The 15,379-nt window shown below is 40.7% G+C and overlaps 1 protein-coding gene across 3 annotated transcripts in view; it reads left to right on the forward strand.

Annotated features, from left to right (window-relative positions):
• The window catches only part of LOC147361240 (ankyrin repeat domain-containing protein 26-like), an 86,513-nt gene continuing 71,134 nt past the window's right edge, over positions 1 to 15,379 (forward strand). For 2 of the 3 annotated variants that reach the window (XM_086334961.1, XM_086334962.1), the window contains exons 1-4: positions 1 to 400; positions 5,038 to 5,152; positions 5,410 to 5,583; positions 14,829 to 14,935. In XM_086334961.1, coding sequence (XP_086191087.1) covers positions 168 to 400; positions 5,038 to 5,152; positions 5,410 to 5,583; positions 14,829 to 14,935 — 629 coding nt within the window. In that variant the 5' untranslated portion in view covers positions 1 to 167. The remainder of the gene's footprint in view (positions 401 to 5,037; positions 5,153 to 5,409; positions 5,584 to 14,828; positions 14,936 to 15,379) is intronic. The other variant, XM_086334963.1, reaches the window with a different exon arrangement.

Raw genomic sequence — 15,379 nt, forward strand, 5'->3', positions numbered from 1 at the left:
GCTTAGCAACAATCATTCTGGGATGAAAGATTCCAAACCGTTGAGCTTCCCAGCTGGGAGGTTGTGGCGGGACGGCTCTGGCTTCCCTGTAGTGCTTGTGTTGGTTTTAGGGGACTGTGAAGAGCCAAGGGGGAGGTGAGGTGTGTTTGGAGCCCATAGGCTCTGCGATGAAGAAGATTTTTGGCTTCAGGAGTAAGAAGGGCGAGTCGCCCTTAGACTCCTCCATCAGCCTGGGGAGAGACAGAGGTCATCGTAGAACCAGCTTCCAGCCCGGGTACCACATCCGAGACAGGGACCTCAAAAAGATCCACAAAGCTGCCAGCGTAGGCAACGTAGCCAAAGTGCAGCTGGTTCTGTTGCTTGGAAAGAATGGCCTGAACGACAGGGACAAGAAGAACAGGTAAGTGGGGAGGAAGGGCCTGGCAGGGCTCCCTCCTGTGAGTTTCCCCTCCAAGGCTCGCAGACACCTTTGTGGGATCCAGCGCCCCACAGACTTGATCGGCTGCAAAAGCCTTAGCTGGTTTCGGACCCTCTTATAATTCCCCTTACAGAGCACTTTAGTGGTCGTTTTAAAGTGATTTAACTGAATGTCGGTAATCACAGAACTGAAATGAAACATGAAAAGCGTCTTTTTTTGTCCTTCTTCCTCCTCCTCTTCCTTTGTTGTTATGCACGTGTCAGCCTGATGTACTCGTGAGTAAGAGCTCTCAAGTTCTATAGCTCTCAGGAAATCTGGAACTCCCTGGCTCTCACCCTGTTTTTCTCATGTGATTTATGAAAACTCTTCTTCCCATGGATCATCCATTGTGGATATTGGCAGTGGACAGATTTTTGATGATGTTGGCATTTAATGTACACATTTTTATACCATAATGTTATGTATTACAGAAAACTGCATAGTAAGAAAAATAATCCCCATGACAGGTCAACTTCTGGGTTAAAAATCCTTCAGATACAATGCAATATCCATTTTATATCAGTATACACTTAGGTGTATAGGTTCCTTGCTGAAGGACCTTAGAAGACAGCTTGGAAGTAGGAAGCTGGCTGTGCCTTTGACTAAGAGGACATTTTCTTAGGATCTATGGTTTTTCCATATTTAAACCAAATAAACATCGTGGTTTTAAAGATTTTGGGTTACACATGCTGTCTTTAATTCTGATGAAATTGAAAGTTTTGTATAGTAGACAAAGATTTGCCCTTTTAGATATAAAAATTTGCTTGATGACATTTTCTATTAGAAAGATAAATTATGTGTAGATGGTGGAGAAATAGCCTGGTAACTATTTAGAGAAAAGTAACTAGATTTTTATCTCACCAAAAAGTTCAGAGGGAGTATAGATCAAAAATTATAAATACACAGGGTGAGAAAAGTACCAGAAGAAAACTGAAATTCCTATCTATACATTTGTGTGTGCTGACAAAGACCATTTTTTCTAGTTCCACTGTTCATTCACCTTAATGTTTTTAGTTGGATGGTGGTTGCTGTACCATGTTGTGTTGGTTTCCTCTGTACAACATCATAAATCAGTTGTAAGAATACACATATCCCACCCCAGAGACCTCTCTAAGAATGGTTTCAAAGGCAACAATTCTGGAGTTTCCTGGGTTTCGGCACCAAAACAAGAAAAGAAAAAAAACCTGAAAGTTCATTTCAATCAGTTCAGTTCAGTCGCTCAGTCATGTCCGACTCTTTGCAACCTCATGAATCGCAGCACGCCAGGCCTCCCTGTCCATCACCAACTCCCAGAGTTCACTCCAACTCTTTCCGTCCATCCAGCCATCTCATTCTCTGTCGTCCCCTTCTCCTCCTGCCCCCAATCCCTCCCAGCATCAGAGTCTTTTCCAGTGAGTCAACTCTTCACATGAGGTGGCCGAAGTATTGGAGTTTCTAGCATCATTCCTTCCGAAGAACACCCAGAACTGATCTCGTTTAGAATGGACTGGTTGGATCTCCTTGCAGTCCAAGTGACTCTCAAGAATCTTCTCCAACACCACCGTTCAAAAGCATGAATTCTTCAGCACTCAGCTTTCTTCACAGTCCAACTCTCACATCCATACATGACCACAGGCAAGTCCATAGCCTTGACTAGACGGACCTTTGTTGGCAAAGTAATGTCTCTGCTTTTCAGTATGCTATCTAGGTTGGTTATAACTTTTCTTCCAAGGAGTAAGCGTCTTTTAATTTCATGGCTGCAATCACCATCTGCAGTGATTTTGGAGCCCCCCAAAATAAAGTCTGACACTGTTTCCACTGTTTCCCCATCTATTTGCCATGAAGTGATGGGACCAGATGCCATGATCTTAGTTTTCTGAATGTTGAGCTTTAAGTCAACTTTTTTACTCTCCTCTTTCACTTTCATCAAGAGGCTCTTTAGTTCCTCTTCACTCTCTGCCATAAGGGTGGTGTCATCTGCATATCTGAGGTTATTGATATTTCTCCCAGCAATCTTGATTCCAGCTTGTGCTTCTTCCAGCCAGCGTTTCTCATGATGTACTCTGCCTATAAGTTAAATAAGCAGGGTGACAATATACAGCCTTGACATACTCTTTTTCCTATTTGGAACCAGTCAGTTGTTCCATGTCCAGTTCTAACTGTTGCTTCCTGACCTGCATATAGGTTTCTCAAGAGGCAGGTCAGGTGGTCTGGTATTCCCATTTCTTTCAGAATTTTTCTCAGTTTATTGTGATCCACACAATCAAAGGCTTTGGTATAATCAACAAAGCAGAAGTAGATGTTTTTCTGGAACTCTCTTGATTGTTCGATGATCCAGCGGATGTTGGCAATTTGATCTCTGGTTCCTTTGCCTTTTCTAAAACCAGCTTGAACATCTGGAAGTTCATGGTTGACATATTGCTGAAGCCTCGTGTGGAGAATTTTGAGCATTGCTTTACTAGCGTGTGAGATGAGTGCAATTGTGTGGGAGTTTGAGCATTCTTTGGCATTGCCTTTCTTTGGGGTTGAAATGAAAACTGACCTTTTCCAGTCCTGTGGCCACTGCTGAGTTTTCCAAATTCGCTGGCATATTGAGTGCAGCACTTTCACAGCATCATCTTCCAGGATTTGAAATAGCTCAAGTGGAATTCCATCACTTCCACTAGCTTTGTTCGTAGTGATCCTTTCTAAGGCCCACTTGACTTCACATTCCAGGATATCTGGCTCTAGGTGAGTGATCCCACAATCGTGATTATCTTGGTCATGAAGATCTTTTTTTGCACAGTTCTTCTGTATATTCTTGCCACCTGTTCTTAATATCTTCTGCTTCTGTTAGGTCCATACCATTTCTGTCCTTTATCGAGCCCATCTTTGCAGGAAATGTTCCCTTGGTATCTCTAATTTTCTTGAAGAGATCTCTAGTCTTTCCCATTCTGTTTTTTTCCTCTATTTCTTTGCATTGATCCCTGAGGAAGGCTTTCTTATCTCTCCTTGCTATTTTTTGGAACTCTGCTTTCAGATGCTTATATCTTTCCTTTTCTCCTTTGCTTTTCATTTCTCTTCTTTTCACAGCTATTTCTAAGGCCTCCTCAGACAGCCATTTTGCTTTTTTGCATTTCTTTTCCATGGGGATGGTCTTGATCCCTGACTCCTGTACAATGTCACGAACCTCAGTCCATAGTTCATCAGGCACTCTATCTATCAGATCTAGTCCCTTAAATCTATTTCTCACTTCCACTGTATAATCATAAGGGATTTGATTTAGGTCAGACCTAAATGGTCTAGTGGTTTTCCCTACTTTCTTCAATTTAAATCTGAATTTGGCAATAAGGAGTTCATGATCTGAGCCACAGTCAGCTCCCAGTCTTGTTTTTGGTGACTGTATAGAGCTTCTCCATCTTTGGCTGCAAAGAATATAATCAATCTGATTCCGGTGTTGACCATCTGGTGACGTCCATTTGTAGAGTCTTCTCTTGTGTTGTTGGAAGAAGGTGTTTGCTATGACCAGTGCGTTCTCTTGGCAAAACTCTATTAGTCTTTGCCCTGCTTCATTCCATATTCCATAGGGATGTGGCACAGATAAAAATAATTTGGCACTTTCAATTTGTTTTAGCATTTTTTGTGAGGATTGGTATCCTGTGACAACTTTCAGCCTTTTCAGAAGTCAAGGGAATCTTGGGAATTTCCTGGAAGTCTAGTGGTTAAGACTCACTGCTCTGGGCTCAGGGTTCGATCTCTGGTGAGGGAACTAAAATCCTGCAAGCTACAAAGATTTATTGTACAACATGGGGAATATAGCTAATATTTTATAGTCACTTTAAATGCAGTATAACCTTTAACAGTTGTGGATCACTGTGTCGTACACCTGTGTTATATAATAATATATATTATACATCATCTCTAAAGCAGACTTAGATGAAAACACCTCATGGGAATTAGACCAACAGGAAAAAAGAGAAATGGACAAACAAAAATTCTACAATTTGTAAAGTCTGTGAATTATAAATTATATTCCAATGTCAGAGACGTTAAAATGTGAGAAAATGAGCATATTAGAATCACCGAAGTACAATGTTGTCTCTAATACTCAAAATATATCTGCAAAGGAGGTGTCATATCCTTTGACTTCATTGAGATGTTGTCCTTGTAAACTAGTAGTACTAGCAATAAATATGATAATATGACCTAACAGTTACTGAGCTGTTATCTGCCAGGAATGGTTCTGCACCCTTTGCATGGCTCTCATGTAAGCATCACAGTGCTGCCCTGTGAGATAACTACTACTCCCTCTCCATTCTGTTGATGAGGAAATTGAGGCACAGAGAGGCTGAGCAACGGCTAATGAGTGACAGAGTGAAAGTCAAATACAAACCCAAGTTGAGCTGAATCTCTGGGTCAGGCTCCTTCTACTCAAGTAGATGGTTCTTTCATTACTGTGGTACGAAGAGCTAAAGCGAATATAGACTGTTGTTTCTCCAGAAGAAAACGAAACATTTGTTTTAGAGTGATAGGAATAGCATGATGTTTTCAATCACAGGAACGATTGTTTGCTTTGAAACAGTAACACTAGGGTTTCCTAAAAATTGCTCTTGCTTTCATAGGACTGCGCTCCACTTGGCCTGTGCCAATGGCCATTCAGCGGTGGTCACTCTCCTCCTGGAGAGAAAATGCCTGCTTAACCTCTGTGACAATGAAAAGAGGACAGCGCTGATGAAGGTATGGAGCAGCGAACCGTGTCCACATGAGATGGGTGTGATTTCCTGAGACTAAAAGTGAATTTATCTCATTGAAATATAGCAAACTGGTGAAGCTTGTGGCCTGTTTACTTTGTTTTTTTTTTTTTTTTTCTAATTTTATTTTATTTTTAAACTTTACATAATTGTATTAGTTTTGCCAAATATCAAAATGAATCCGCCACAGGTATACATGAATTCCTAGAATTTACACTCTGTTTCTTGGCACAACACTGACAGGCCGTAGAATGCCAAGAGGAGGAGTGTGCGACTCTTCTGCTGGAGCATGGTGCTGACCCAAATGTCATGGACGTCTGTGGCAACACCGCTGTCCACTACGCTGTCTTTTGCCAGAATTTATCACTCGCAGCAAAGCTGCTTTCCTATGACGCCGATATAGAGGCCAGGAACAAGGTATCAGTCACCTAACTTTATTTACCAAATGTTTGTGAAGCATTTTTTTAATCTACAAGTGTTTTATTTACAACAGTATGTAAATAGGTAAACCGAATTGTTGAGGTCCTTTAATGGACCGGGACCTGGCCGTCTGGAGGCGACGATAAGAAAGTGAGAGAAAGAAAGAGGCCAATACTCCCTGGTTTACGTAGAAAACCAATAAAGTCCTTGAGACAGGACTTGCGTCTCTCACGAAGGCACCGGGCGCCCTCTCGAGGGGGTTGAAGGCACAGGGCGCCTTCTCGAGAGTCTTAGAAGCCCGGGCAGGAGAGTGAGCAAGACGGGTCTCTGCGCTCCAAGGAATCAGCCGGGGAGAGAGAGAGAAAGACAGACACGGGGACCCAAGCTCTGATGGAGCAAAGGTGCTTTAATGATTTTTCTGTGAGTATATATAGGCTGTAGTACAAGAAGTTTCTTTCGTCAATGATAAAGATCAGAAAACCAAAGGTACAGTAGCCGTTACCAAGGGAACGAGGGATGATGATGGTCACAAGCTCAGGAGACAATCCGTATCTCAAGAAAGGGGATCGAGACTAACCAGTTTTGTCGTAAAGAGATGTTTACTAAAGGAGATTCAAGCCTGTCTCACACAATGACCCCAGTTCCTGGGAGCAGCGTGCTGTTCCGCTTAAAAACAAAGGACTTGTGAGAAACAGCACGTAGGAATCCTCCTGTTAAACATTCCCTGACTTGAATAGTGTCCATGAGGCCCTGTAACATGGAAAAACAATTCCAAACCCGAGTCAGGGGGCGGGGGTGAAAAAAGTCGGTGCCCCCAGAGAGGGCAGAGCTCTGTCTGCCAGCCACCCTTCTACCCTAGAAGGAAGGCTTTCCCATTAGAACATGCGTGGGAGTGGGTGGTGGGCTCTGAGCCCACAGGAAGTGAAGGCCTGAGGGGAGTGAAGTGATATGGGCACTGGCTGTTTACAGGGGCTCAGGGAATGTGAGCCCCTAGGGGTGGGCAGAGGAGGAAGGAGACCCAGTGCCCAGCAGGGGGAGCTGGGTGAGTGCAAGTGGGCCCGGGAGGCAGCAGACCTGGAGCGCTGAGCCCCCCAGGACCCCGGGTTCTGAGATCCAGCCAGGCGGGTCAGGTCATGTTTGACACCCAGCAAGGGCGTTCTCTTGTGCTGGTGACCACTTGGTTCACCAGGTACCCCTCGGGGTCTTCCACGCTCAGCCCCGGGGAGCTGCTCGGGGGTGGCGGGGGGGGGGGGGGCAGCTGTGCCTGGGGAGCTGCCCCTCCTGCTCTTTCTTCAGGAAGCATGTGAAGTCCGGCCTCTTCAGTCCCGCCAGGAACTCCCTCCACTCTCACAGGTGGGCTCAGTTTTCCGTGTTTGGAAGCTCCAGCCTTCCCTGAGTGAAAGTATTTTGAAGAAACCAAACTGTCTAAGATTTCACTTTAATCCTGATATTTCTCAAGCATTAGAGAGTAAAGCATTCCTTTATGTGTTTATGGCTGGTATTGGTGATAACACTGCACTTGTTAAAGGTAAAACATTTTCCAAATACTTTCCCCCACTTAAGGTTTTTTTTTTTTTTTTTTTAAATCAGTCTAAAATAACACAGTGAAGCAAAATTTGCCTCAGTAGACTTTGTCTTAAAATTCAAACATAACGAAAGCATTTTACAACATAATAGAAATCTTGCTGCTGTTCACAAATTCCCATTTTATGAAAAATGGTTTATATAAACACAGTTTCTCATTGCCCAAGTCTTAAGAGGGTAAAAGGAAAGGAAAAGGAGCAAGCAACTGAAAAGTTGCAAGTCAAGCTGGAATTTTGGCAGTTGGGAAATGCCAAGAAGAGGATTCATTTATTTATTTATTTATTTTTATTTTTATTTTTTTGAAGACAATCTGCCTTCCTTCTTCTTTCTCCCTGGACTCACTTCAAAGGTCTGGGGAAGGAGGAGGGGAGAGTCCCATACCTATTGCAAACCCCACAATTTCAGCCTACACTAAATAGAATCAAATTACTCTATAACAGTAATAGAGTTAGATCAAGACGTATCAATAGGGGAAAAAAAACATGTACGCAGAAGGGAGACTTTTTTACAGCTACCTTTTAAAAATCTTGTTTACATCCTAATAAATTGAAATTATTTGGGGAACCTGTTTCTTTGTAGTTTGTACTGAAACATTTTCAACTTACTTTCTACATTTCCACAAATCAGTCTAGTGTTAGTTTGTATCCATTTCAGAGGTTGACACTTTTAATCTAATCTGTGGATCCATAGATTACCTCACAACTTGGATCCTAGTGTTCCCTATAGACTGATTTTAATGAGTGTTCTTTCTTTCTTTTTTTTTTTTTTAGGTGAAATTCATTGTTTTGGGATGAAATGTCCTATAGATATCAATTAGGTCTAATTGGTCTATTGTATTGTTTAAAGTTTGTGTTTCCTTGTTAATTTTCTGTTTAGTTGATCTATCCATAGGTATGAGTGGGGTATTAAAGTCTCCCACTGTTATTGTGTTATTGTTCATTTCTCCTTTCATACTTGTTAGCATTTGCCTTACATATTGTGGTGCTCCCGTGTTGGGTATGCACCCATTTATATTTATAATTTTTTATAAATTTATAAATAAATAAATTTATTTATTTATAATTTATTTATAATTTATTTTTTATTATATTTTATTTTTTATATAATATTTTTATATATTTTATTTATATTTATATTTTATTAATATTTATTAATCAATATTAATATATTATATTTATATTTTATTTATATATATAAATATATATATATTATTAATTATAATTTATTTATAATTTATAAATTTATAAATAAATAAATTTATAATTTATTTATAAATTTAAAATTTTATAAATTTATAATATTTATAATTGTTATGTCTTCTTCTTGGATTGATCCTTTGATCGTTATGTAGTGACCGTCTTTGTCTCTTTTCACAGCCTTTGTTTTAAAGTCTATTTTGTCTGATGTGAGTGTTGCTACTCCTGCTTTCTTTTGGTCCCTGTTTGCATGGAAAATCTTTTTCCAGCCCTTCACTTTCAGTCTGTATGTGTCCCCTGTTTTGAGGTGGGTCTCTTGTAGACAGCATATGTAGGGGTCTTGTTTTTGTATCCATTCAGCCAGTCTTTGTCTTTGGGTTGGGGCATTCAACCCATTTATGTTTAAGGTAATTATTGATACGTATGATCCCATTGCCATTTACTTTATTGTTTTGGGTTCGAATTTATACACCGTTTTTGTGTTTCCTGTCTAGAGAATATCCTTTAGTATTTGTTGGAGAGCTGGTTTGGTGGTGCTGAATTCTCTCAGCTTTTGCTTGTCTGTAAAGCTTTTGATTTCTCCTTCATATTTGAATGAGATCCTTGCTGGGTACAATAATCTGGGCTGTAGGTTATTTTCTTTCATCGCTTTAAGTATGTCTTGCCATTCCCTCCTGGCTTGGAGAGTTTCTTTTTTTTTTTTTTGTATTTGATAAATTTAACGCCTTTTATTGCCATACCTCATTTTACTGTGCTTTGCTTTAGTGAACTTTATAGATACATGTTTTTTGTTTTTTTTTTTTCCCTTGTTAATTTTCTGTTTAGTTGATCTATCCATAAGTGTGAGTGGGGTATTAAAGTCTCCCACTATTATTGTGTTATTGTTAATTTCTCCTTTCATACTTGTTAGGATTTGTCTTACATACTGCGGTGCTCCCATGTTGGGTGGATATATATTTATAATTGTTATATCTTCTTCTTGGATTGATCCTTTGATCATTATGTAGTGACCTTCTTTGTCTCTTTTCACAGCCTTTGTTTTAAAGTCTAATTTATCTGATACGAGTATTGTGACTCCTGCTTTCTTTTGGTCCCAATTTGCATGGAAAATTTTTTTCCAGCCCTTCACTTTCAGTCTGTATGTGTCCCCTGTTTTGAGGTGGGTCTCTTGTAGACAACATATGTAGGGGTCTTGTTTTTGTATCCATTCAGCCAGTCTTTGTCTTTTGGTTGGGGCATTCAACCCATTTACGTTTAAGGTAATTACTAATAAGTATGATCCCGTTGCCATTTACTTTATTGTTTTGGGTTCGAGTTTATACACCGTTTTTGTGTTTCCTGTCTAGAGAATATCCTTTAGTATTTGTTGGAGAGCTGGTTTGGTGGTGCAGAATTCTCTCAGCTTTTGCTTGTCTGAAAAGCTTTTGATTTCTCCTTCATACTTGAATGAGATCCTTGCTGGGTACAATAATCTGGGCTGTAGGTTATTTTCTTTCATCATTTTAAGTATGTCTTGCCATTCCCTCCTGGCTTGAAGAGTTTCTATTGAAAGATCAGCTGTTATCCGTATGGGAATTCCCTTGTGTGTTATTTGTTGTTTTTCCCTTGCTGCTTTTAATATTTGTTCTTTGTGTTTGATCTTTGTTAATTTGATTAATATGTGTCTTGGGGTGTTTCTCCTTGGGTTTATCCTGTTTGGGACTCTCTGGGTTTCTTGGACTTGGGTGATTATTTCCTTCCCCATTTTAGGGAAGTTTTCCACTATTATCTCCTCAAGTATTTTCTCATGGTCTTTCTTTTTGTCTTCTTCTTCTGGAACCCCTATGATTCGAATGTTGTAGCGTTTAATATTGTCCTGGAGGTCTCTGAGATTGTCCTCATTTCTTTTAATTCGTTTTTCTTTAATCCTCTCTGATTCATTTATTTCTACCATTCTATCTTCTAATTCACTAATCCTATCTTCTGCCTCTGTTATTCTACTATTTGTTGCCTCCAGAGTGTTTTTAATTTCATTTATTGCATTATTCATTATATATTGACTCTTTTTTATTTCTTCTAGGTCCTTGTTAAACCTTTCTTGCATCTTCTCAATCCTTGTCTCCAGGCTATTTATCTGTGATTCCATTTTAGTTTCAAGATTTTGGATCAATTTCACTATCATTTATTTGGAATTCTTTATCAGGTAGATTCCCTATCTCTTCCTCTTTTGTTTGGTTTGGTGGGCATTTATTCTGTTCCTTTATCTGCTGGGTATTCCTCTGTCTCTTCATCTTGTTTAAATTGCTGAGTTTGGGAGTCCTTTCTGTATTCTGGCAGTTTGTGGAGTTCTCTTTATTGTGGCGTTTCCTCGCTGTGTGTGGGTATGTAGAGGTGGCTTGTCAAGGTTTCCTGGTTAGGGAAGCTTGTGTCGGTGTTCTGGTGGGTGGAGCTGTATTTCTTCTCTTTGTTCAGTCGCGCTATGGGGAGGGAGGGAGGGATGCTGCAAACAAATGACACTGGCGTGCGCTCGCAGTGCCTCAGCCACACTGGGTCTGCCCCCGCTCACGGCGTGTGTAGCCTCCCTGCCCACACTGCTCAGGCTCTAGGTTGTTCCGCCGGGAGCAATCCGAGGCTGGCCCTGGGTTGCATGCACCTCCCAGGTCCAAGCCGCTCAGGTTCAGGCACTCAGGTAGTCCTCAGAGGCGCAGACTCAGTTGGGGCTGCGTTTTGTGCTCTTCCCAGGTCCGAGCAGCTCAGGTGATGAGGTGTTCGGCGAGCGCCAATGCTGCGACTTATCGCCTCCCTGCAACTTGGTTATCTGGGTGTAAAACCGGCGCACCTTCTCAGGCAGATGTTGACCGTCCAGACTCCCAATAAGTTTTAGTTAGCAAAGAAGCCAGTTTTATAGATAATGTCTCTCTGGGGCTGTGATTGCCCCCTTCCGGCTCTGGCTGCCTGTCACCGGAGGGGAGAGGTTTGCAGCCGGCTACCTCTGTTTAGTCCTTTGTTCCGTGCGCGGGTTGGCGGTGTCTTAGGTAAGGGATGGCTTTTCGCGTGGTAGATATCCCACAGTCTGGTTTGCTAGCCCAAATTATTTCGCTCAGATAGCACTCAGGGTATTCAGGCCAGATTCTTACTCTCAGCGATGCAGCCCGCGCCGCACCTCCCTGCCCAGCCCCCGCTTGCTAATGGTGGATGCAGGCGTCTGCGCTGCTTCTCCGCTGGAAGAGTTACCGTAGGGCTCGCAATCTGCGAGTTTTAATTGTTTATTTATTTTTTCTCCCTGTTATGTTGTCCTCTGTGCTTCCAAAGCTCGGCACGGATTCGGCAGTGAGAAGGTTTCCTGGTGTTTGGAAACTTCTCTTTTTAAGACTCCCTTCCCGGACGGAACTCCGTCCCTCCCTCTTTTGTCTCTTTTATTGTCTTTAATAATTTTTCCTACCTCCTTTCGAGGAGTTGGGTTGCTTTTCTGGGTGCCTGATGTTCTCTGCCGGCCTTCAGAAGTTGTTTTGTGGAATTTACTCGACGTTTAAATGATCTTTTGATGAATTTGTGGGGGAGAAAGTGTTTTCCCCATCCTACTCCTCCGCCATCTTGGCGCCTTCCCTCTCATTTATTTTAATATTTATTTATTTGGCTGAGCTGGGCTTAGTTTCAGCATGTAGGATCTAGTTTCCTGACCAGGGGTCGAACCCAGGCCTTTACTGGGAGCACTGAGACCCAGCCCCGGGACCACCACGGAAGTCCCGAGATTTTGGTTTGTGCTTTTCATTCCCTTCAGTTTATAGATTTCTTATATGCTTTTCAGTTTTCAGGGATAATAGTTGTTATTTTGAAAAAGAGTGTGAGTGAATTGTAAACTTGCCTAGGTGCCAGTTTAAAGAAGACTCTGAGCAAAACACTGACAGTGAACAGGTGGTGATGAAGTGGGAATTAAGAGAGAAGAACAAATAACTACCTGATATTATCCTATTCTGGCAGAACCATCCACTTAGATAAGAGTCTAGACTCTGCTCTCCCATCTAGAATGTCTTGATGGGAAGGAAGTAAGGGGTTTATAAATAATGAGATCAGGTTTCCTTTTGGGTTAACTAGTCCCTGTTCTACCACTGTTTACCCAGGAAAATTTTAAAAATTGCAGTTTTGATGACTCTTGCCTCTTACACTTTTCTTTTTTATTCAAACATTCACATAAGAGAAGGAATTGGCCGCGTGAGTAAGAGATGAGACTGGAGTGGTTGCTGCACTAATTCTCAGCTATATTCTGCTGGTGAACCACAATTATTTGGGAAAACTTCTTTTAAAAATGTATAAGTCTAGGCTGTTTGCTGTAGATTTTGACTGAGTAAATTGAGGAACACTTGGACATGTGTATTTAGAATTATTCCCTTGAGATTCTGATCCAGTCCTTGATGAATAACTATGGAATGAATACATGTAATTTCTAAATGCCCCCTTCACAAAAGAAAGTAGTCTCTAGAAGGGCTGGAGTTTGATCAATGCTAGCTGCTTCCATCAGCTCCCTCCTTTCCAACACTATTAGCCTGACTTTTTCTCTGCCCCACGTTTGAGACATTAAAAGGAGTATCTTTGGCGATATCTATGGGCTTGAACGACAACTCCTTTTCCTTCCAACCACTCATCATTTGGTGACCCTCCGAGAGTCTTTAGCGATTTGCTCATGGCGAAGTCACTTCGTCTGTAGAGTCTGACCCTTTAAGGAGTTTGCACCTTCACTTAGCATCCAGGTCATTAGGTCAACAGATGTTTGTTACCAACAGGGTTTTCCTGATTGCAGTAATAGTAACTCCTGAGCCTTTTTTGGTATCATCTGCAGGACAGACTCTTGCAGTGTGTCTGTTAGAATTGCTGATCCCTGGCATAAGCAGATGAGAGCTCTAAAACCCGTGAAGTTAGTAACAGTACAGAGGGGAATTGTTTTAAACATTTATTTTCAGCAGGCTTGGAAACTCATTATCCGTTTGATTAACAGTCTAGAAGAATTCTAGAGATAGATTGTAGTTTCAACAGGCAGTGGAAACATTCTTGACTGTGAATTATGAGTCTTTTTAAAGTAATTTATGTTTACTTGAATTATGAGTCTTAATAGCCATATTTATTACATATGGGGACCCACTTTTTTTGTGAAACATATGATACTAAAGAAAGGAAAGGTTTCACATACAAATATTTGCTTTATACCCACCTGTTTAGAAACAGCAAACATAAAACCAAAAGTGGGCCATAAACCAAACATGGCCCTTGGATATGTTTAGTTACCTCCACACATTGAGTCAACATTTCAAATTTAGGAGGCTCATGCAGAAGTTCAGGCTTCTCCAAGGACCAAATCTGGACTCCCTTGAGCCCATCCTACTGTTTGGTCTGTGTGCAGAGGCCACCCCTTCTGTATGGGATACGTGTTTTCGGGGTTACCAATCTCACCTGGCTTTTTCACTTATTCAGGTCATCAGCTTTCTGTCCATAAGCATTTGAGTTTCCAATTTTTGATTGATAGTTTATTTTGATAAATATTTGAAGGTTTTTAAAGACAGTCTAATTAATCTATAATTGATTTCATATTTTTAAAAAATCTCTTAAGAATGGGATTGAATTTTTCAAATTAGAATTTTTAAGTTGGTTGTGGCAGTTTCGCACTGAATAACTCTCACAAACACACAAGATTATAAGAGACAGCACAGGGAGAGCTGGTGGAAGAGCAACTCCCCGAGAAAATGTTGAGCATGTATTTATTGGTAATTTTATGTTGCAGTAAAGCAAGACAGACACCAGAACTCTAGGATTTTGGAAGCTTCTTCCTGGTGGTCTGGAGGTAATCACATGAGAGTCATTAAGAAGGGTCTTTGAAGAGAAGGTGGGGAGGGCGCTCATTCTGCATGCAGTTAACATCTAGTGAATGCTGACCTCTCTCAGCCAGAATGTCTAACTTAAGGAAGGGCGGTGGAAAGAGCAAGCAAGGAAGAAAGAATGAGTAAGATTAAATTCCAGGAGACATGTCTGAGAAAGCAGTAAAACAGGGTTCCCACAGTTGATTTTTTGAAAAAAAGAAAAAGTTTCTTTCTTTGCATGTTCATGTAGAGAATAATATTCCCACTGGAATGTCTGTAAACCTTTTGAGTTTACTCATGGTCATCCTTGGATAGGTTATGCATGCTACAGATAGTATTATATATTTCTGCCTCAGCATTGTTCCTAAAATATGCAATTGATACAGTAGCTAAATGATACCCACACCCCCTGCATTGGGAGCTTGACACTTAGCCACTGGACCACCAGGAAAGGCCCAGAGGAGGAGCAGATTAAAGAGAAAGAAGGTGCACAGGGTGGTGAGGAGGAGGGGGCTCTCTTTCATTTACTTTCTGACTTTTATTTTTAAGTTCAGAGAATCTATTGCACGGTTTTAATTTCAGTTTAGAAATAGGTTAACTGTGTACATTAGAAATGGTTTTCCCTGTTTTACAGGATGACCTGACACCACTGTTACTTGCGATATGTGAAAGAAGAGGGCAAATGGTGGAGTTTTTAGTAATGAAAAAAGCAAATATACATGCGGTTGATAAGATGAAAAGGTACCGTTGTTCTTTTTCTTTTTAAAACCCTTAGTGCTGTTCTAGGATGGTAATATCAAGATTAAATGTATAAGAGGATTCATTTGTGATCAACACATCATCACTTAGGTAGAAAGTCAGTTATTCTGACCGGGAACCATGAACAATATATAGCAGGAATGTATAGCAGGATTCATATTCCTTTATAATATTGACTGATGTCATATGCAACCTGTTTTTTGTTTGTTTGGTTGATCTGGTAATAGCTGAGGGATTTCAAATTAGTTTTATTAGCTTTATGAAATATGGATTCTGCTTTTTAGTTCACCTCATGACAGTATCGAGTTTCTTAATTCTTTTAAAAGAATTCTTTAACCTCTACTTTGTATGTATGTATTTTTATAAGATGCATAGTAAACCTAAAAGACTTGGTTTTGTTTTATGGATAACTCTTTGTTTTAAATT

Source organism: Bos grunniens, chromosome 13 (assembly GCF_055505025.1).
Source record: "Bos grunniens cultivar Pamir isolate PY7600 chromosome 13, Bosgru_T2T1.0, whole genome shotgun sequence".
Classification (NCBI taxonomy): domain Eukaryota; kingdom Metazoa; phylum Chordata; class Mammalia; order Artiodactyla; family Bovidae; genus Bos; species Bos grunniens.